Source organism: Pelobates fuscus, chromosome 9 (genome assembly GCF_036172605.1).
Source record: "Pelobates fuscus isolate aPelFus1 chromosome 9, aPelFus1.pri, whole genome shotgun sequence".
Lineage (NCBI taxonomy): Eukaryota > Metazoa > Chordata > Amphibia > Anura > Pelobatidae > Pelobates > Pelobates fuscus.
Window position 1 is genome coordinate 156,652,951 of NC_086325.1, and position 23,028 is coordinate 156,675,978.

General features: G+C 42.3%; 1 protein-coding gene across 1 annotated transcript; it reads left to right on the forward strand.

Annotated features, from left to right (window-relative positions):
- Nucleotides 1-18,006: 18,006 nt before the first annotated feature.
- Nucleotides 18,007-21,167, forward strand: BRD3OS (BRD3 opposite strand). The gene is made up of 2 exons (XM_063431605.1): nt 18,007-18,155; nt 19,854-21,167. The coding sequence occupies exon 2, from the start codon at nt 20,148-20,150 to the stop codon at nt 20,403-20,405; it is 258 nt and encodes an 85-aa protein (XP_063287675.1). The 5' UTR covers nt 18,007-18,155; nt 19,854-20,147; the 3' UTR covers nt 20,406-21,167.
- The last annotated feature ends 1,861 nt before the right edge of the window (nt 21,168-23,028 follow it).

The window sequence follows — 23,028 nt, forward strand, 5'->3', positions numbered from 1 at the left end:
ATAATAATAATTATGGGAAATGTATTTCACTGGCATCTGCATTGCCCAGGTTAACTATCTCTAGTATAGAACCGATAGTCTCCATAAAGGCACTTTCCTCTGTATCACTTTTTAACCCCTTAATGACACATGCAGTGGCGTACATACCAGGGGGCCCGGCCGCCCTGCGACCCAGGTATGTACCCACAGGGCCAGCCTCTTCTGCTGGGGGGCCCAGGAGCCGGCCACCTCCGGGCCCCCCGAGGCTGGCCCTGCTGTCACCCGGCTGGCTGGCGGGCGCGCGAGGGAGCACTGTCCCCTGGGTGCTCCCTCTTCAGCTCCCTCGCGCACCGCACTGAAACCGGAGCCGGAAGATGACGTCATCTTCCGGCTCCGGCATCAGTGCGCGAGGGAGCTGAAGAGGGAGCACCCAGGGGACAGTGCTCCCTCGCGCGCCCGCCAGCCAGCCGGGTGACAGCCTGGCCAGCAACACCACTGGACCCCAGGGAATTCCTCCAGCTCTCCCACAGGTAAGGAGGCTGGGGGGATTAAATAAAAAAAAAAAAATTTTGAGTGTGTGTGTTAGTGTGAGTGTGTGTGTTAGTGTGTGTGTTAGTGAGTGTGTTAGTGTTAGTGAGTGTGTTAGTGTTAGTGAGTGTGTGTGTTAGTGAGTGTGTTAGTGTTAGTGAGTGTGTGTGTTAGTGAGTGTGTTAGTGTTAGTGAGTGTGTGTGTTAGTGAGTGTGTTAGTGTTAGTGAGTGTGTTAGTGTTAGTGAGTGTGTGTGTTAGTGAGTGTGTTAGTGTTAGTGAGTGTGTTAGTGTTAGTGAGTGTGTGTGTTAGTGTTAGTGAGTGTGTGTGTTAGTGAGTGTGTGTGTTAGTGAGTGTGTTAGTGTTAGTGAGTGTGTGTGTTAGTGTTAGTGAGTGTGTGTGTGTTAGTGTTAGTGAGTGTGTGTGTTAGTGAGTGAGTGTGTTTGTGTGTGTGAGTGTGTCAGTATTAGTGAGTGTGTGTGTTAGTGAGTATGTTAGTGTTAGTGAGTGTGTTAGTGTTAGTGAGTGTGTGTGTTAGTGAGTGTGTTAGTGTTAGTGAGTGTGTGTGTTAGTGAGTGTGTTAGTGTTAGTGAGTGTGTGTGTTAGTGAGTGTGTTAGTGTTAGTGAGTGTGTTAGTGTTAGTGAGTGTGTGTGTTAGTGAGTGTGTTAGTGTTAGTGAGTGTGTTAGTGTTAGTGAGTGTGTTAGTGTTAGTGAGTGTGTGTGTTAGTGTTAGTGAGTGTGTGTGTTAGTGAGTGTGTGTGTTAGTGAGTGTGTTAGTGTTAGTGAGTGTGTGTGTTAGTGTTAGTGAGTGTGTGTGTTAGTGTTAGTGAGTGTGTGTGTTAGTGTTAGTGAGTGAGTGTGTTTGTGTGTGTGAGTGTGTCAGTGTTAGTGAGTGTGTGTGTTAGTGAGTGTGTTAGTGTTAGTGAGTGTGTGTATTAGTGAGTGTGTTAGTGTTAGTGAGTGTGTGTGTTAGTGAGTGTGTTAGTGTTAGTGAGTGTGTGTGTTAGTGAGTGTGTTAGTGTTAGTGAGTGTGTTAGTGTTAGTGAGTGTGTGTGTTAGTGAGTGTGTTAGTGTTAGTGAGTGTGTTAGTGTTAGTGAGTGTGTTAGTGTTAGTGAGTGTGTGTGTTAGTGTTAGTGAGTGTGTGTGTTAGTGAGTGTGTGTGTTAGTGAGTGTGTGTGTTAGTGAGTGTGTTAGTGTTAGTGAGTGTGTGTTAGTGTTAGTGAGTGTGTGTGTTAGTGTTAGTGAGTGTGTGTGTTAGTGTTAGTGAGTGAGTGTGTTTGTGTGTGTGAGTGTGTCAGTGTTAGTGAGTGTGTCAGTGTTAGTGAGTGTGTGTGTTAGTGAGTGTGTGTGTTAGTGTTAGAGTGTGTGTTAGTGTTAGAGTGTGTGTTAGTGTGTGTGTCTGTTACTGAGTATGTTTGTGTGCGTCTGTCACTGAGTGTGTGTCTGTCAGTAAATGTGTGTGTGCGTCTGTTCATGAGAGTGTGTGTGTGTCTTAAGCACTTACCTTTCTCCAGCGCCGGACTCCCTTAACGCTGGGGATCTCTCCGTCCCCATCCGCCCCTCAGCTCCGAATGCACATGCGTGGCAAGAGCCACGCGCGCATTCAAACCGCCCATAGGAAAGCATTACTCAATGCTTTCCTATGGACGTTCAGCGTCTTCTCACTGTGATTTTCACAGTGAGAATCGCAGAAAATCCTCTAGCGGCTGTCAATGAGACAGCCACTAGAGGCTGAATTAACCCTCAGTGAAACATAGCAGTTTCTCTGAAACTGCTATGTTTTCAGCTGCAGGGTTAAAACTAGAGATACCTGGCACCCAGACCACTTCATTGAGCTGATGTGATCTGGGTGTCTGTAGTGGTCTTTAAGTGTATGTGTTTATGCATGCACTGGCATACATACCGCGGTCGCACGGGTCGCAGCCCTGCGACCAGGTGCCCGCCGCCATGTGTTGCGGCCCCAGCCTGCGCAGAGTAAGCGCTCGCGCGGGGGGAGGGGGGCCCCGGATCAGTTTTCGCACCGGGGCCCCATGGGTTGTGTGTACGCCACTGGACACATGACATGTGTGACATGTCATGATTCCCTTTTATTCCAGTAGTTTGGTCCTTAAGGGGTTAAAGGGGTCATAACAGAAGGTCAGTAGTGATCTAGGCCAAATCGGGACTTGTTCCAAGTATGAATCATTTCTTGCACAAATTACCAAGGTTTAAAGGGGTCACCGCTTGCAACAGTCAAACAGTCACAAAGCAAGCTGAAAACTTCAGTCTATGAGAATTTCAGAACAAGCATGTCACCGCTGCCAATCTGGTTATCATTTATTCAAATTGCACAACGATTTACACAACTTAGAATAAATAAAATATGCTGGAACAACAAAAATACATGAAAATAAAAACACATTCCAGTGATTTAGACGGAATACAATCTTTACAAAATCATTCAAGATGACTAACAAAGTGAAAAAGATGATTCAGCATTTATTTCCCGACATATTTTATCCATTGTTATTTTACCGTGATCTAAGAAGAATGATTAATCTGTAAAGAGTAATTAAGAGTGACACATCATTAAATCGACAACAAAATCCTTCTAAATGTTTTTATTTATTTATTTATTTTTGACAATCTTTATTTTTCATTGTATGTTTTCTGTTTTACATATGTTGTTAGAGAGCGAAAGTTCATAACAACAATTTAGAAAGAAGTTAATGCAATATTACATTACAAGTGTCGGTAAATAGAACAGTCAAACCATTAGATTAGACAGTATAGTTAGAAACAAAAAATGCTAGTTCCAACAAAATTATCAACTTCTGTAGGTGAGTAATTATACATTGCGATATTGGGTGGAGCAAAGGTATAAGTAGCCGCACGTAAAAGGCTTACTGAATTACATACCAGGTTGCCTGGCTTCATTGTAGTGCATCTGCGGCAGGGCTTGCACAATCTGATACCGAGGTACGGGCCGGTATATGAACGTAGTCTGTGGGCGATCGTCCTGGGGTTATCGGGCCTAGCCTGAGTAGGTTGTATGTGAGGTTACCTTTACTGGTGCTAATGGAGTTAATTGGTGCATAGTGTTTTAGTAGGGTAAGTATGGGTGGTACGGTTCTCCAGGCGGTAGGTGGTTCTCTTATTTGTTACGTCGGAGATCGATTTGTGACAGATGCCACTGGTGTTTACCGCTATGTGGTAGTCATCAGGATGGTCTATTCACAGGTATTGGTGGGCTAAATGTTTTTAACCACAAAGGTCATAAATGCATGGTGGGTTTTCTGCTCCCATTTTTGTCATTGAAGTATTAGTTATCATTTAAGTGAAATTAGTGTTTATTTGCCCCGTTCAACAACGCTAAAAAACAATGTCAAGATGACCGTGTAGAGTAGATCAAGCTCTCTAAATTTCCTTTAATACATATATGTCATTTGTTTGGAAGATCACAACTTGTATAGTTAGATATCAGACCTCTCTTGCAATGCAGACATTTCTCCAAACTTTACTTATCACTGATTTTATAGTTACAGAGATTGCACAAGAGAAGCCATAAAAAAACAATATATCAAAACTCCAATGTAGCACTTTATAGAGCAGAAAAACGTGCTGTATTGCTCATTTTCCCTGTAACGCTATTGAAAAAAAGGAAGTTGTAAATTTAAGGATTTACGAGATTGTCATTTTTCTTCTAAATTACACCTAGGATTGGAGTGAATAGCCGAATTGTCAAAATGATGAGAGAACTGGGTTATAAGATAAAAAAATCCCCTACAAAATCCATTTGTTTTTTGTGTAAACCGAGTGAACACATGACATTATTGTTACAGAAAGAGATATGGTGAGCAGAGCCTGATGTTAACAGATCTACACCAGATTTCATTTAACGAGTCATCGGTTGGGTTAATTTGCAAACTAATGATCCTTTAATGAAAACACTGTATCCAATTTAATGTCGTAATGCTCGCAACATGTTTAAAAAAATGAGATGTACATTTTAATGATGGCCTACAGTAACGCACCACGCACAGTGACATCACACAAGAAGGACATGGTGTGGTCTACTCATTCACTAATAATTAAATACAGGAAATTTGTTAACTTCATAAATGGCAATATTTGACTGCTGGCCCGTAAATGGTGGCGTGAAAATTGATAATGCAGAGGGTAGCCATACACATTGTTATTAACTAGATGCCCATTGGCTATTTGTGCCAAACGCTTAGTTGTGGATAGAATTTACGAATCACACCATATAATTTTACGTTCGTGGTGAATGCAGAATTTGACGCATACCCCTGCTTGGCACTAATCTCCGCTGCTTCTAAGTGTTTGTCGCCACCTAGTGGACACAGTTGTAGTTTGTCAATAAATCCTCATATTTTGAATATGTTTTTAAAACAGGCATCTAAACTTCACTAGCGGTCTCACAGAGTACCCTGCACTCTCAGTCTAAATCCATCTTGATGGCCCTAAGTCGGGGGGAAATGAAAAAGTAGATAATCAAAGATGGCAAATCAACTATATTCAGATAATTGCTGATCTCTTGTAGGTTTATAGGATTTAAAGTAGTTCTAAGCAATGTTTGACCCCAGCATACTAAATTCTTTCTAACGCCTCTAACCATAATCTCAAACTTAAACCCAGTGGTGTATTTAGGATTTGGGTTGCCCTAGGCAGGACGGTGCTCAGGCACCCCGCCACCCCTAATTTAAATTTTCCCCACCCCTTCCTGTCAAGGCCGCACTTTGACTGACACACAATCTCTCATACACTGACAAACAATGGCATACACACTAATACTTGGACACACACTGACAGATGCACACACATTGACAGACGCACACACACTGACAGACGCACGCCACGCACTCACTGACAGACGCACGCACTAACTGACCGACACATACACACTCACTGACTCACACACACACACATTCACTCACAGACACACACACACATTCACTCACATAGACACACACACTTACAGACACACACACACATACACACTTACAGACACACACACACACACACACATTCACTTAGACACACACACTTACAGACACATACACACACACACTTACAGACACATACACATTTCTCCCAACACTCACAAAATATTTATTTTATTTTATCTTATTTTAAATCCACCCAGCCTCCCTGGGAGAGCTGGGGTGGATTGCTTACCTGCGGTCCCGTGTGGCAGCTGGTCGGGCAGGCAGGGGGTGCACAGGCTGAGTAGGTGGCGAGGGAGCTTTAATCTTCCTGCTCAGCTCCCTCGCGCACTGCTTAGTGATGCTGGGAGCCGATCTGATGTCATATTCCGGCTCCTGGCTTCATTAAGCGGCGCGCGAGGGAGCTGAGCAGGAAGAGCTCAGGTGAGTATTCTCCCTCGCTGCCCGCATTTGCCTCGTGGAAGACACCTCCCTGCTTAAACCCAAATGGTTTGCACCATAAACTCTATCAGAACCCGAAACACAACCTTGACCTGTAACCTTAAAGGAACACTTCAAGCACATAACCACTAGAGCACCATAACCACTACAGGTTTTGGTGCCCTGGTGCCACCAATGTAAGTATCAAACTGTTTTAGCTCTCACTGCCTACACCACAGTTTACAGGAAAACTGGAAGCTTTCCGGCAGTGCACAGCTTAACTTATTGGCTGAGATGGAGCTACGTCAGAGTTACAGGGCTTCACTCAGGACAGCTACCGGAGCTTCTGGTTATCCTGATAGCTGACAGAATGCAGGGAGTGGAGCCCAGTGGACCCCAGGTAAGACGTCAATCATTTTGACTACTTACAATATGTGGGTCACTGGGGCAGTCAAGGCACCATAATCACTACAGTGTGGTGTAGTGGTTATAGTGTTTGTAGTGCTCCTTTAATATTTCATATCTTAAATGCTAACCTCTTTTTCTAATCGCAATCCCTAACCCTAAAAGCTAACCTAAATTTAGCTTCTTTACATTTATCATGGCCACACCATCGTGGAAGCTCAAAACATTCCATTTCACATCTAACATACCTCTCAACAGTTGAAATGGACAAATATTTTTTTTATGGGTTTGACTGGTGCAATCAGGGGCGGGGCTGCGGACAAGTTTTAGGTGATTTATTAATAACAATTTATGTAACTAAAACGTAATTTAGAACAAGAACAATGTATCTTATTACACAGACTGATTGCTAAACACATTTATTGTAGGTGAAAGACACATTACTGGGAGTATTATTGGTGCGGAGCTCTGTTATACACTCAGACACATTACTGGGAGTATTATTGCTGTGGAGCTCTGTTATACACTCAGACACATTACTGGGAGTATTATTGCTGTGGAGCTCTGTTATACACTCAGACACATTACTGGGAGTATTATTGCTGTGGAGCTGTGGAGCTCTGTTATACGCTCAGACACATTACTGGGAGTATTATAGCCGTGGAGCTCTGTTATACACTCAGACACATTACTGGGAGTATTATTGCTGTGGAGCTCTGTTATACACTCAGACACATTACTGGGAGTATTATTGCTGTGGAGCTGTGGAGCTCTGTTATACGCTCAGACACATTACTGGGAGTATTATAGCCGTGGAGCTCTGTTATACACTCAGACACATTACTGGGAGTATTATTGCTGTGGAGCTCTGTTATACACTCAGACACATTACTGGGAGTATTATTGCTGTGGAGCTCTGTTATACACTCAGACACATTACTGGGAGTATTATTGCTGTGGAGCTGTGGAGCTCTGTTATACGCTCAGACACATTACTGGGAGTATTATAGCCGTGGAGCTCTGTTATACACTCAGACACATTACTGGGAGTATTATTGCTGTGGAGCTCTGTTATACACTCAGACACATTACTGGGAGTATTATTACTGTGGGGCTCTGTTATACACTCAGACACATTACTGGGAGTATTATTGCTGTGGAGCTCTGTTATACACTCAGACACATTACTGGGAGTATTATTGCTGTGGAGCTCTGTTATACACTCAGACACATTACTGGGAGTATTATTGCTGTGGAGCTGTGGAGCTCTGTTATACGCTCAGACACATTACTGGGAGTATTATAGCCGTGGAGCTCTGTTATACACTCAGACACATTACTGGGAGTATTATTGCTGTGGAGCTCTGTTATACACTCAGACACATTACTGGGAGTATTATTGCTGTGGAGCTCTGTTATACACTCAGACACATTACTGGGAGTATTATTGCTGTGGAGCTGTGGAGCTCTGTTATACGCTCAGACACATTACTGGGAGTATTATAGCCGTGGAGCTCTGTTATACACTCAGACACATTACTGGGAGTATTATTGCTGTGGAGCTCTGTTATACACTCAGACACATTACTGTGAGTATTATTACTGTGGGGCTCTGTTATACACTCAGACACATTACTGGGAGTATTATTGCTGTGGAGCTCTGTTATACACTCAGACACATTACTGGGAGTATTATTACTGTGGGGCTCTGTTATACACTCAGACACATTATTGGGACTGGGAGTATTATTGCTGTGGAGCTCTGTTATACCCTCAGACACATTACTGGGAGTATCATTGCTGTGGAGCTCTGTTATACACCCAGACACATTACTGGGAGTATTATTGCTGTGGAGCTCTGTTATACACTCAGACACATTACTGGGAGTATCATTGCTGTGGAGCTCTGTTATACACCCAGACACATTACTGGGAGTATTATTGCTGTGGAGCTCTGTTATACACTCAGACACATTACTGGGAGTATTATTACTGTGGGGCTCTGTTATACACTCAGACACATTATTGGGACTGGGAGTATTATTGCTGTGGAGCTCTGTTATACCCTCAGACACATTACTGGGAGTATCATTGCTGTGGAGCTCTGTTATACACTCAGACACATTATTGGGACTGGGAGTATTATTGCTGTGGAGCTCTGTTATACCCTCAGACACATTACTGGGAGTATCATTGCTGTGGAGCTCTGTTATACACTCAGACACATTACTGGGAGTGTTATTGCTGTGAAGCTCTGTTATACACTCAGACACATTACTGGGGGTATTATTGCTGTGGAGCTCTGTTATATACTCAGACACATTACTGGGAGTATTATTACTGTGGAGCTCTATTATACACTCAGACACATTACTGGGAGTATTATTGCTGTGGAGCTCTGTTATACACTCAGATACACCAACAATATGGAGTTCCTAGAAAAGAGGGACATTAGGATAGAAAAGAGGAACAGATGGATTAAATAGGGACTGTCCCTCCAAAATAGGGACACTTGGGAGATATGCTTTTAATGTCATGTATTTTGCAAACTAAATTTTTACAGACCATACCCCGGAGCCGCAGCATGGGGTCTGTTATAACTGAACCAGTACGGTTAATATATTGCAAAACAAAACAATATCAGCCAGTTACACAGAATGCCATTATGTAGCCTGATGGCAATAACTTAGAATTTAATTAGTCTGGAAGACTAGGGTAGTCATGGTAACAACACATTAATGTGTACACTGTAGGAAATAAAATTTCCAGATTTTTCTATTTACATGACATAAAGTCATGATTTTATTAACGACACGGGGGCGAGTATTTTCCTATTCGCTTCCCTTTATTCTCTCAGCAGCAAAGAAAAAACAATGAGATAAAACCATATAAAAAGGTTAACAAAAAACTTGCTTGGTAACACATAAACCAAGCATAAAAGAGCATAACCTATAAATGACACAACCCTTTTTCTTGCACAGCTGAAGACCAGGCTATGTGATCAACAGGGACAAACACGAAACTAAGTCCAACATATCCAAGCAACTCAAACAGACACTCCAAAGCAGGACAAGGCATCTCCCACTGAATAGAAAATATGGTAATCAACAAATCATGACCAATAAAATACATATACCATTAGCCGTAACATTTTAAACAATCAAATATCCCATCGTAATAATTGGAACAATGATGATAAATAAATGAAAATACAAAAATATACAGTAAAACTGAACCAGAAAATGGCAAACTAACATACCGTACGGTCACCATCTAAAAAAGGGAGCGGGAGAGTGGGAATAATAATCGTCATCGTGTCTTTAATAAAATCACGACTTTACGTCAAGTAAATAGTCAAATCTGGGGATTTTACTAAGACACGGAGACTGATATTATGCTAGTTGAAAGCTGAACTACAACTGCTAAAAACTTGAACGAAAAAAAAAATCTTGAAATAGTGATTCGGCAGCTTTTTTTGATATCTTCCAAACGACATCCCAAAACTGAAGCCTTAGAAGCTATGGCACCTCTGACAGAATGAGAGGCAAAGATAGACAGACTACCAATTACAACAGGGCTGTCCAACCTGCGGGCCCCCAGATGTTGCTGAACTACAACTCCCATGATTCCCTGGCTATCTGTTTCATTGAAAGAATCATGAGAGCCGCAGGTTGGTCAGCCCTGAATTACAACAACCATTTAATCCAGTGAGCCAAAGTAGACGTAGAGCCTGATCTTTGAGGTTGGCAAACAGAAACAGAGATGAGACGATTTCGTACTTAATTCATAAGTCTTCAGGCACAGAACTGGGCAAAGATTCATTGTCTGTCTGGTGCTATCAAACAAAACTCCATCAAGAGTATAAGAACGTGCATCAATATTCAAAGCTCGGACATCTGAAACACGCTTCAAGGATATCAGGCAAAAAAGCATGACTAACTTAGAAAAGAGTTGTTGAAGAGAAAGTTTGAATTATCTGGCCAAGATTCAAAAAGATGGAGAAGTTCACATCCCAAAGTGACATTTATCTTGGTTGAGGTGGTCGGGCAAATGTGATGCCTCTAAGAAAACGGCAAATTAATAGGCTTTTCCCAGCAGGAAAACTTTCAAATCCACAATGTCCAGTCAAAATTGCAGACCGATAACCAACTACCCCTGATTAGGGGGTCGCTATACGTTAACCCGCTTGTTTAGTCAACAGAAGCATTGTTACCAAGGGGCGGACACTAATTAAGAATACTGCATACAACATAAACTTACACTCTGGCAGAATACATGAGCTTGCGCTCTCCTATCTCCCCCGCAGACCGTTTCTTATCACTATGACACCGTAAACTGACCCACCCATATGACTCCATAAGGTGAACACACACCTCTTCACATTTCCCCACATCCCCACCCCTGCTGATGCAACCCGTATAAAAATGCCACAAATACACATACGATCTCAGGCACTATACGGACTCCGCTACATCTGCGTTGTCCCGTTTCTTACGGGCCTAACCCATTTACACAGGTCCTCTACTCTCACACACTACAACTACGTAATTGAAACGACAAAGTACTTATAAACTACCAATGGACATGAGCGAACACTTGGAGGGTAACAGTCCCTCATTTTGATTGATTATTCAATGTAGATGTCAATTGCTCATTCAATGTAAACACATGTCCATATGCTGATTGGGGCCTGTGTGCCCGAAATGTGATTTACATACCTGTCAATAAACTTGATTAATCAAAAAAAAAAAATTGCAGACCGATTTAGATTGATAAGCCAGACCTTGGTCAAAAAGAAGGTAGCCAGGGCCGGATTAACATAGGGGCTGATGGAGCTGCAGCTCCAGGCCCAGGTTCAGGCCCATGGAATAGGCATGGTGGTGGGATTGTCTTGTTCCCGGAGTACAAGCTCTTGCCAATAGTTCAATAGTCGACTGTGGAATGTCTGAGAAAAAGTAGGGTCACCAAGAGTAGCCAAGCTAGAAGTTGGAGATGTCCCTGAACCAGAAGGGGATGGGAGCTCCTGCCAGAGTCCAAGAGGAGGTCTGAAGAAAAAGGGAGTAGTCTCGGGAAGTCGATGGATACTTCATGAATGTCAGAAACCACCATTGAGTGGTCCAGAACCAAGATATGAGAATCAGAGATGGAGTAGTGGGTGACCTATGAGAGAGAAAGGTGGAACAACATATTGATGGCTAATTGGACATGATTGTATGAAAGCATTTGATGCCAGGGCCCCCCAGATCTGGTCTCCAACTGTAGACAGTTGTAAGTTGTTAATTCAAGTGAGACACGAAAATGTTTATGTCCAGAGGTCCCCAAAGTGATTGCAAGCCAATAAAGATGGTACAGTTTAGATGGGATCCTGCAGGTGCTTGAGTTCCAAATCCGCTATAAGTATTGGTCACACCAGAAATATACTCTAAATAAATATATATAATATAAATATATATAATATAAATATATTGCGACCAAAGCGTGACTGCCACAATTTCTTTGCAAGGTTCGCCAGTGATTTCGAATCCCCCAGGTGATTTATATAGCAGACCGCAGACATGTTGTCCAGTAGTAACAGGATGGAGCAATTGGTTGTAGCTCCCAGGAAGCTTCATAGAGCAAATAAATCTGCTAGAAGTTTGAGACAGTTGACATGAAAGGACTTCTCTACCGGAGACCATTTCCTACCTGTGGAGATAGGACTGCAATGTGCAGCCCAGCTGAGCGTACTTGCGTCGAATTTGACAACTACGCCCTGTGTGGTACTGACGATTGTCTTAAAAGTTATGGAGTAAGAAATACAGGCCTTTTTGGCATTTTACCCCAGTTTTCCTAGAAACTGAGAAATTTGTAGATGTCAGGAGTGACGCATGCTAAATCATGAACAGAGGGACCAGGGCATTCTGCCCAAAGTTTATTTCTAGCTGCCTTATTTAGGGGCTTGTTAACTCTCAAGGCGATGTATTTGGACACATGTTTCGTGGGATACAAGTCTTAGTAGAGACCTTGAATAGGCTTTGATCAGAAGAGGACCTGCCTAAAACCAAAGTGTAGATACCCACAGACTTATGGAATACCTTCTCTTAAACCAACTCAACTCGGAAGTGTCAGGGAGAGCCTTAGCTATCTTCCATTTCCTCACTGATTTTGCCCGGCTTTTTTTCATGGTGCAACCATGTTCTCATGAGTAACAGGATGTACTCTGTCCAAGCTTAAAATTATGGAGGACAAATGTTACACTTGGAAAACCGGCAAGACACATCATGGCCCTAGATGACAGTTACACCAGGGGAATATACGACCACGAAGGTCTGATGAGATACACCACCACATGACACACAATCAAAACCCAACATGACAAACACACCCCCCCGATTAGAGAGACAAGGAACAAGACACACAGGCAGATATGGCTAATGCCCACAATGCAATAGGAACACGACAACACCACCCACGGGGGAACTAAATGACCACAAACGGCCACTCTCTCTTTCCGGAACATTCAACTAACACAAGATCCATGAACCTGACCCCACAACAGTGGACCTAAGAGTCCTATACACACCACATCATCATAACAACACCACTACACACCAATAGAGACCTACAGGTCCCAACGAACAGCGACACACTCACGACATAGGGGATCATCCCTTATCTCCACACAACCTGACAAAGTCAGCAACCCCAACACAAGGTTCATATACACCCACAGAAAGACAGGAGTCAAGAGACCGGGGAAGCATACACGGGAAAGCCTAGACTTAGACTCATGACATATATCAACGGACCTGCAAACTCAAGACATACGAGTCTGAGGTTTTGGAAGTTGTATGATTCACCTGAGACCTGCACGTCTCACTGTTTAAAGGTTTAATAATGTACTCATTATTCATAGAGACTACTTCTCAAAGCCAATCACTCAAAAATAAATAAATATATAAATAAATAAAAAAGAAAAAGAAAAGGAGATAACAGATCTACATTAGACATAAGAAGTTAGCATGTTCGGAACACTATATAAGAATATTGGTTATTGTTTGTATCATACGTGATTTATTATAAAATGGTAACACATTGTAACGCTGTAATTTCAAACCTCTGCATAATAAAGAAATTTACATATAAAACTATGGAGGAATGTTTCCCAGTGTGATGGGACTTACTTGTAGCCTTCGGCGATGCAGATGTGTCATTGGTATCACCTCATAAGGGGCACCATGTGGATGCTAGACACGTAGTATGGCATAACTAATGGAGTGAGAAAGATTATCTGATATCACTCCCATGGCAGTATAGATCGCCTGTGTGACCGATTTGATTATTGTGGCGTCAGGGAGAGAATGGAATTCTTCAGAATTAATTTGCTACTGTGAAGTAATTTCATCCCCAGAGAGTAAAGGGTTCCCAGATTGGGCAAGAGACAAATGGGGCTTATTGCATAATGCAAGGGATGTAGGCAAAACAAAACTGGTAATGTGATATATAGTATGGATACAGGCACAGATAATAGATAGAAAACAGAGGTGGGCAATAATAGGGTAGAGATACCTGCAACTTAACTAGTCCACCAGTGAGTAGACAGGTATAAGGTAGCCCAGGTGATACTCAGTCACACTAAGGATCAGTATACTAAACCAATAGCACATACAATAGTAAGCATGAGCTAGCTCACCGAGTGTTCTCTCAGGAATGGCCTGAGGAGAATACAGGCAAGGTGCCCAGCAACAAGAGTAGCCAATCAGGATGCTCGCTCACCTGAACAAAGGCGTTGCGAGAAGGGAAAAATTCTGCAAAAACTGCCCACCAAAAAAAAATGGCCACCATTATTCACCCTGAGCCAAGAGGGAGGGGAAGCACACCAAAGAGCCCCACATGGGTTAAGACCAGCCGAGAGGGACAGGGGTAAGGGGTAGCCATGAGGGAGGAGGGAACCCCTTAATTGGACGAGAGCAAGTATCCACAAGGAATAATTATATACAAGTCTTTCTTTGCTGCTCAAGAAATAAAAGACAGAGATGAGCATAATGTGAGCCTCTGTGTCGTCTAATAACATATAGAATTATCAATGTGAGAAGATTAGTGGTTAAATGGCCAGGTCTTCATGCTTTTGCGAAACACTCATTAATTTTATGTTCTGATTAGCATTGCTTATAAGCTATGTCCGCAGCACGTGGAGTTTATCTGCACTTGGTGTGAAATCAACTAACTAATTACAGAGACTCCCTTGAGATGCCAGACATTATTAAGTCACTGAATTCATCATAGGCCATGAATTCCACGTGCCACCGGCAGAATTTTCATGAATGCTGAATTCATAGTGTCCACGATTACAGGGCAATCTGCCAATCTTATTTTATATCTGCCAATTCCCGTATGAGCTAAATGGAAGTCGTGTTTGGCTCACATAATCGAATTAACTTTGATTTGATTTCTAAAGTAGGACATTTTTTGGCTTGCTCGGCTCTAGGGAATGGGGCATTTAAACACATGTACACAGAATGAGAAACATAAAGAATTTTGTGAAATTCAAAGTAAGTTTCAAATCATTTTATTTTTTTAAATTTTTGATTTTATTTCAAATTTTTCTTGTGCATGATACGCAAATACGATTATAACATATTCAGGTTAGGATACACATCGAAACATTGGACAGAGACAATGTTAGTAGGCATTTAGGCCCTGGGTAGATAGCGCAGCTAAGCGGACAAGGGCACATGTAGGAGTGTGGGGATAGATGCATGGGATTGGTTGGGAAAGAGTGTGTGGGATTATGTTCTGTGTAAGTTAGTGTGGGGGAGGTCTTACCTCAGTGCCACTTGGGATTCGGGCCAGCAAACAGCTTCCCTCCCGCCCACCCTATTAGTATATTTAGTCACAGCTAGCCGGGGGTATGTTCTTGCCAATTGAGTTTGAGGGATTACGTTTAAGTATATGGAATGAGATGAACAAGTTTTTAAGGTCTCAACCTCCCCTGCTTCAAAAGGTTAACATTAGGTTGCCTGAGGTGTCGTGCCCATCGAGCGTAGATAAGGTCGGCTGATGGTGGGAATTGGAAAGATATTATTTTTATGACGAGGGGGGAGGTGAGAGGAAGTGGTGATTAGGAACCACTGTATGTTTATTGGCAAGGACGGTTGGGTCACTGTATAACACTATGTGTGGAGTTATATATGTATATATGTTAATTTATGCTTATTTATGTCTAACGTTTTTGGTTACAGAAAAAGAAGAGATTTAATAAATAAAGTTATGGAGGTGTTATGCTTTAATTTAGTTTGTGATAATAAATGCTGTGGCCTGTTCATCCATACTAAGTGGTCTGTTGTTATTGGGGGGTTGAATGGGGTTAGCTTTTGTTCTAGGCTGCATCGTGATTCCCCACTACGTACATACAAAGATAATGTAGGAATGAAGGGTGTTCGGTAATGCCCTAAAGTGTGTAACAAAATAAAGCATGTTAATTTCCATGGAGGCTCTCAGACTTGTCATATGTTAAGGAGGTAAAAAGAAAAATTAAATTAGACAGAACTTCGAAAAATCAGCAAAATGCATTAGTAATGAACAGTATCTTGCGTTGCTCCCTCATTTACACTGTCTTGAGGTGAGTGATAAGGGAAAAAGGTCTGACACCCTCCATAGCTCAGTCAAGGGCCTTCCAAGGGCATGACACAGTCCTGCAACAGTGAGAAGTATTTTGGGCCTCTGACCACAGGTGCTTTCAGGATTTCCAGCAGCACTTCCAACTCTCTGTAATCTCCAGGCTTGAGCTGTATCATGTCCCGTTTCTGCGTCGCATTGTGCTGAAGTGCAAGGCGTAGCTCGCTTCGCCGCCATTTTGGAGCCTTCCTCACAACCAAAGCTGCAGACTACCTATGGTGACTTGGAGGTGAAAATCGAGGTAAGTGGCTGCTTGGCCACCATGGGGTAGATTCCAGCTTCCGCCAGAAGTCTGCAAATATGCTGCCTAGCTTGGCCACCATGGGGTAGATTCCGCTTTCCAGCTTCCGCCAGAAGTCTGCAAAGATGCTGCCTAGCTTTGCCATGACATCTGGTTTTGTACTGTGGAACACGTGGCCTCGGCCATGATGGGTGCGACAGTAAATTGAATTGTTTGCCTGTTTTTGTGGCTTCACCCCGCGTTCACCAGGAGTGGACCGAGCAGCCTGCCGTGTCTGTTTAAGAGGTCAGCCGCAACTCCCAGCCGGTCCCGCTCTAGGCCACAAATCAAGTGGGTCGGAACATTGCCGTTGTAAACTTCAGGTAGATTCACTGAAGTGCTCAGCAACACGCGGTAACGTCCAAGCATCAGCTCTGCTTGATTCAGCCATTGAGTTTTCTCGATTGCCACAGATTAGTCGAGTATTTGTGGAGCTCGTGCCCGATGCAACCGCTCGACATGGTGGTCAAGCCCCACCCCCGTGAATTTCACATTTCAACTGGAGGCAATGCTGACTTATAGAATATGTTCAATTCAGCTTTGTTGACCTTAAATGTTAAATGTACTTTGAATTCCAGACAATCCTTGACTTAGTGAAAAACCCTGATTTTGACAGCCCATGAAAGCTGACAGGCCCATCTGGCGTGCACATTTACATTCTTGAACTCTTCCATTTTAAAAATCGCTGGAACACTTTGCCATGCATCTACAACTCTTTTTGTGGGCAAGTATTTTTTTGACATTATGCATAATTCAACTTTTAATCGTTCCACCTTCAAGTCAAATTCACACTCGAAGAAAATATTAACTTGTTCCATACAAGGTTTGGAAGTTAAAGGTAAACGGAACCCACGTATTTTCAATTAAATTATACTGCTGACATGACAAAATAGATGTCACGTAAACAGTCCTGTTAAAAAGCATGCCTATTAAGGAGCAAACTTCAGGAATAAAATGGAATCATGACATGCCACACATGTCATGTGTCCTTAAGGGGTTAATACGTTACCTTTGCTCCAAAAAGCAGAGCTACAGCCCCTCCTGCACATTAACTCCATGGAAGCCGACAGACATTAGATGAGTTTTCTAATACTTGCACGTTTATAAAAATAATAATCTTGTATGCACCATGGAGAATGGTGAAATTAGTATCTAAATGATCGTGAACAGGTGCTCCCTCCTGCTGAAGTGATGTTTTTGGGTGGAATTGCCCTGGATAAAAACCCTGGTAAAAAAACAAAACGTGTTCCTGCTTGGGCCCTGTGTATTCTTAATCCCGGTCAGATTATAGTGATTTTAAAACGTAAAGGCACCATTTAGGCTACAATAGCCAAGCTGAGAATATAGTCGAACTGGAAGGATGTTTCAATGTACCGTAATATTCAGAATTTAATAGCTAGACCTCAGCTTACAGACAGGGCCCTGTTTTGCGTTTGTATTGGTCTGTTTATTTATTTTACTGTCTCTTTCTGCAGCGCTACGAACATGTTGGCGCTTTATAAAATTCAGTTTTAATAATAAATAATTCAGTATAATTTGGTATAATTTGGTGAATAAACCCCCAGGTGTATTCTAATCTAGAGTATCCTTTAAAAGGCATATTTTCAATATTAAAAGCTAATTTGCTCTCCCTCATTTTTGGTCTTGAATCTACAAATACCATAAAGAAAGGACATATTAATTACATGGCAAAACTCTTTAATTAATAACTAATAGATTCATCTAATAAATGAATTATCTGCCCATAATGCTGTACAGCTGCTGATTCCCTGATAGAGCGGAACCTTTGTGCTGGCTCCGTGTTTCCGGGTGGGAAGGTTTTACAGAGCGGACTCCCTGCAGAAGGAAAGCGTTGCCATGGCTGCGGGAGGCGAGCTGCAGGGCTGATGGTACTCCTGGCAGCCCTGGGGCGGTCAGTGGCCTGGGGGCAGGAGGAAGGTGAGTCCATACTCAGTAAGAGCAGTGATAGTCACTAACAGCAGGACAGCCATACCCACTGTGCATTAACTGTGCAATCCATGAATACATTGTTCTCTGATTATATACCTGATTGATTATAGCTATATGGGGGGGCTCCATGGGGAATTCAGAGCTGGTAATGAAATCTGAGTGTGTACCATGAATCCTACAACTGGTGGGGTGCCAATGGTTGGCCATCACTGGGATTATATAGTGTAAGGAATACAAATTATTATTATATTTATATAGTGCCTTTCCTGTGATTATATAGTGTAAGGAATACTAATTATTATTTATATAGCCCCATTACTGGGATTATATAGTGTAAGGAATACAAATTTATTTATATAGCCCCATTACTGGGATTATATAGTGTAAGGAATAATAATAATAATAATAATTAATAATAATAATTTATTTATATAGTGTAAAGAATACAAATCTGTATTATTATTATTATCTATAAAGCGCCAGCAAATTCCATAGCGCTGTACAATGGAACCTAACACTATAGTGCCCTTCCGCCTTGTAGGATGGAAGCGTTTGGGAAAACCTGAGCGCTTATTCGCAAATTGATGGGAATTGTAAAATTCTGGATAAAATGGCAAATAGCTTGGTTGAAGTCTTATTAAAAGATCACTATAGTGTCAGGGAAACAAAGCGGTTTTCCTGACACTATAGTGCCCCCACCCTCAGTGCTGAATGGGGTTAAACCCCTTCAGCCACTTACCTTTATCCAGCACCGCGCTCCCTTGGCGCTGGTGACCTCTCCTCCCCCGCCGACGTGAGCTCCCGAGTGGAGCGGAATGCGCATGCGCATTCATACAGTCCATAGGAACACATTTCTCAATGCTTTCCTATGGACGTTCTGCACGCTGGATGTGAATTTCGCATCCAGCGTCGCAGATGCGGCTGTCGGGAAGACAGCCACTAGATGTTGGATTAACCCTGCTATGTAAATATAGCAGTTTCTCTGAAACTGCTATGTTTACATCTGAAGGGTTAAAACCTGGGGGACCTGGCACCCAGACCACTTCGTTCAGCTGAAGTAGTCTGGGTGACTATAGTGTCCCTTTAATCTGTTATTTTAGCGTGAATTATGCAATTCAGTTTTCTGCTAACAACTAAGTCTTAATTGCGGCTTAGTTGATAAATTTCAAGGTTATCTGCTGGCCTAATTGGGACCATTCCAAACAGCCTTGCTGTAATCAGTAGCTTATATTTTACATAATATTTAGATTCCCCATAGCGGAGCCCAGTAACCAAGTACCCAACAAGCTAAAAAATGAAATAGAAAATCTTGCTGTATCAAGAAAGGGCTAGAGGTCGGCAACATCTTGACACCCCCAATGTATATCTTGCCTTTATTTTTCTCTGTTGCTCTTTTTCTCTTCCCCAGCCTTGCTTCACACCTGTATCTTTAGTTTACTTCATCCCCATTTCCTGTCCAGTTGATTGTTTTACTTTTATTTTTGCTCATTCCTCGCTCTACACTCACAATACCTTAAATAACAAAATAAACCCTTAGATCTGCTATTCGCTTGTTAGTTCCTCACAGTTTCCAGTGTCTTCAGTCAATTAACCTGTTAGAATAGGAAATGGTTCGTGACACCCCTCTTTTTAGAAAAAGCAATAAAGTTGACATGTCCTCTTACAATTCCTTATTTCTGGTTTTAGGTGCAATGACCTGCTGTTTCACACAAACAAGGGAGATCTGTCAAATGATCCAGTTCTTTTTTCATCCCCTCAGGATGCTATGAAGATGAGTGACTGTAAGAGATTCATGGAAATGTTCGTTTAACAGGATCACTGTCTAAAACAAGTTAATCTGTATGTGATGAGCTAAAACAGATATTCCTTAGTACTTTGTCCCCTGCTGGAAGTACTCATTATTAGCCTCTAAAAGAACGTTTTGCCTTTCTGGCATTGAATCCATATAGTGCCATCTCCGAGTCTACCTTCAACAGCGCAATGAGCGGTGGACGTCTCCCGTTAGCTGAGAAGGCTTTGTCTGAAGGATATGCCAGATTGAGGTACAGAGACACTTCGCTTCTCATCTGGCAACAGCAACAACAGAAGTTGGAGAGCGCCCCTCCTGGTACATATCTGAACCGCAGCCAGAGCATGTGGTACTCGCAGTACGGGAACCAGTCCATATTAGTCCGGGACAAAAACACACTCAGTATTTCAAGAGACACCGGCCAGTCTAAGTTTTGCACAGTAATGTGATTTTTAGTGTTCTATTCAACAGTTACGCACATATAGCTGTTTCAGCAGTGTAGTATGCCAAATTGTATTGTATGTTCTGTAAATCTCCTATGAGCTGCATGTTAGGATATGATTTTCCACAGTATTTTATAAGGTTGTGACGTTTTATGAGTGCACCATACATTTTTTTGCAGTTGGTCTATATACCATGACACACTTAAAGGGAAAAGGTTTGAGGATCTTAATTTATATTATTTTATAGATTGCTTAAATTATTATTCACCATTTAAACATTTTTTTTTTTTTTAAAAATTAAAAAGACTCTGCGTAGATCTGATCCATCATTATTTATGCCTCTGTTTGCATTGAAAATACACCTGAAGGTTTCAGTGCACATAAACAAATATTGGGATACTTTGACAGAGTTGTGGTTGCGCCATTATAGGTACAATATAAGACACAATCTAGGCATCACCACCTCTGTAGTTATAATGGTGCTATTAGGCTGTGGGTGCCATCCCGCAGTTAAATATATGCATCTGGATTGGGAGCGTTCAATGTATCCATGCAAAACGTGGAGAATCTAGACGTCAGTATGCAATCTTTGCAGGACCAAACCCAGGATGCCACACTAGTGGCTGTCTAACATTCACTAGAGGTGGTGTTATAGAGCAGTGTACAATCTGCACTCCTTCCCCCTCTCCCTTATTTTTATCAGCAGAGGCCACATGTAACATTAAGCTGTAGTGTTCCTGATGACTAGTGTCTCTCTTTAAAGAGCTGCTTGTAAATTCACAGAACGACCACCCCCCCTGGAACCGGCAGCGATGCTCTTACACCATACACCAGTTCCCCACTCCAAATATAAAAAATCCATGACTATCAGAATACTAAATGTAGCCAAACGAGTTCTCCCTCAATACTGGAAGAAACCTGTGACACCATCAATGCTGTCCTGGTTCAACCAAATGGAGGAACTAAGGACAATTGAGGAACTGACAATGACGACAAACACTACCCCGACGACATACACTGACATATGGACATACTGGATCCTAGAGACGGCAAGACCGAAATTCCAACTAGATCTTAGGACAATCACTGATGCCCACCTCCCAACCACCTGACAGAACACGGAAACTGAACACCCAAGGCGACAGAAGACTACTGACAGAGGACCAACCCGACCACCCCACCCCCTCCTGCTTACCTTTCCCCAATTCCCAAAGAGAAAGCACCGGCAGACCCCACTTGACTCTAAAACCATACAGTAGGCCAATGTTACCCGACATAAAGACACCCTAGCGGCTACTTGAAAGCTGTAGACAACTAGAGACTACACCCCTAGACAATTAAGGGTAGGACATAGGGTGGAACCCACCAAGTTCAATCAGCTGGGACATGACCTACTTAACTCAGCATTCTACTGTTAAGGACAGAGGGGGTGGAATCTTAAAATTATAGGATGTTGAAATTTACACTTGAAACTTAAATGTGAACATATACGACATCAGTTGAGAGCCACACGGCTCACGACCACTATACAAATCTGAAGTCGTACATGGCAACAATTGGATCTGCGCATCCACGAACCTCCAAAAAAAAAAAATACAAAACACAAAGAGACCTGCGAGTCTCACCTTCACGACTGATACTGAACAATGACTCCATAAAATCAATACTATCGACAAGAACAAGCGGGACCTGCGAGTCCATAGGGTTTATTGGGGCCTGCGAGCCCACTTGCAAATACTTTTTGTTACTATTCCCAGGGACCTGCGAGTCCCATTACTTCTTGCCTATTTCTTGTTGGAATGACAATGCAAATACGTTAATAAAAATCAAATTTACAAAAAAAAAAAAAAAAAAAGCTGCTTGTAGTTTAGGCTTTATATTTATACTATTAACAGTCCCATTTTAAGGATTTCTAAGGCAAATTTACTCTATTGTAGGCGGTAAAAGCACAAGAAGCCCACAGCCAATCTAATTTATATAAATAGTGCCAACAAATTGTGCAGCACTGGGATATATATTTGGGATCTTTATAAAGAACATTGAGGCATGCCTGCATGAACTTGGAAGGCGGTGGCTAAAGATAATACAGTTCAGTGTTTTGCATTTCTTTTCCTTTTTTTTTTTTTTGCATATCTAATATCCAGAGTATTTTCTGTTTATAACATGAGAGAGAAGGCTGCTTTCTATGTTTGATCATTGAAGATCTATAACCAAACCATAGTTAATATTTACTTTGTATATGTTTAAATATGTGAGATTATATGCTTACTGTATCCAGGTACAGTTGCCATATCAAGTGTTTTCCTGATGCACAGCCCTCCCCCCTCCCCCCCCCCCCCCCCCTCACTATTTTCAGTAAGGGAGAGTGGTACACCTCTGTGGAGGTACAGAATGTCTCTGCATAAGGAGGCAGTTTTTTTCCCCAATCCATTTGCACTCCAGTACAGAATGCTTAGCCCATGCTGGGTGCATGGTATGACATTGTATCTTCCTGGCTGAATACAGAACTAGGAGAGTGGGGAAAAGCTGTCTCTGCTACCAGAACATGCAGAGACAGCCTACATGCCCTGGTGACGATAGGTCTTCTGACCTCCCACCTCCTCGCCACTGTCGTATATTTTAGTGCTTG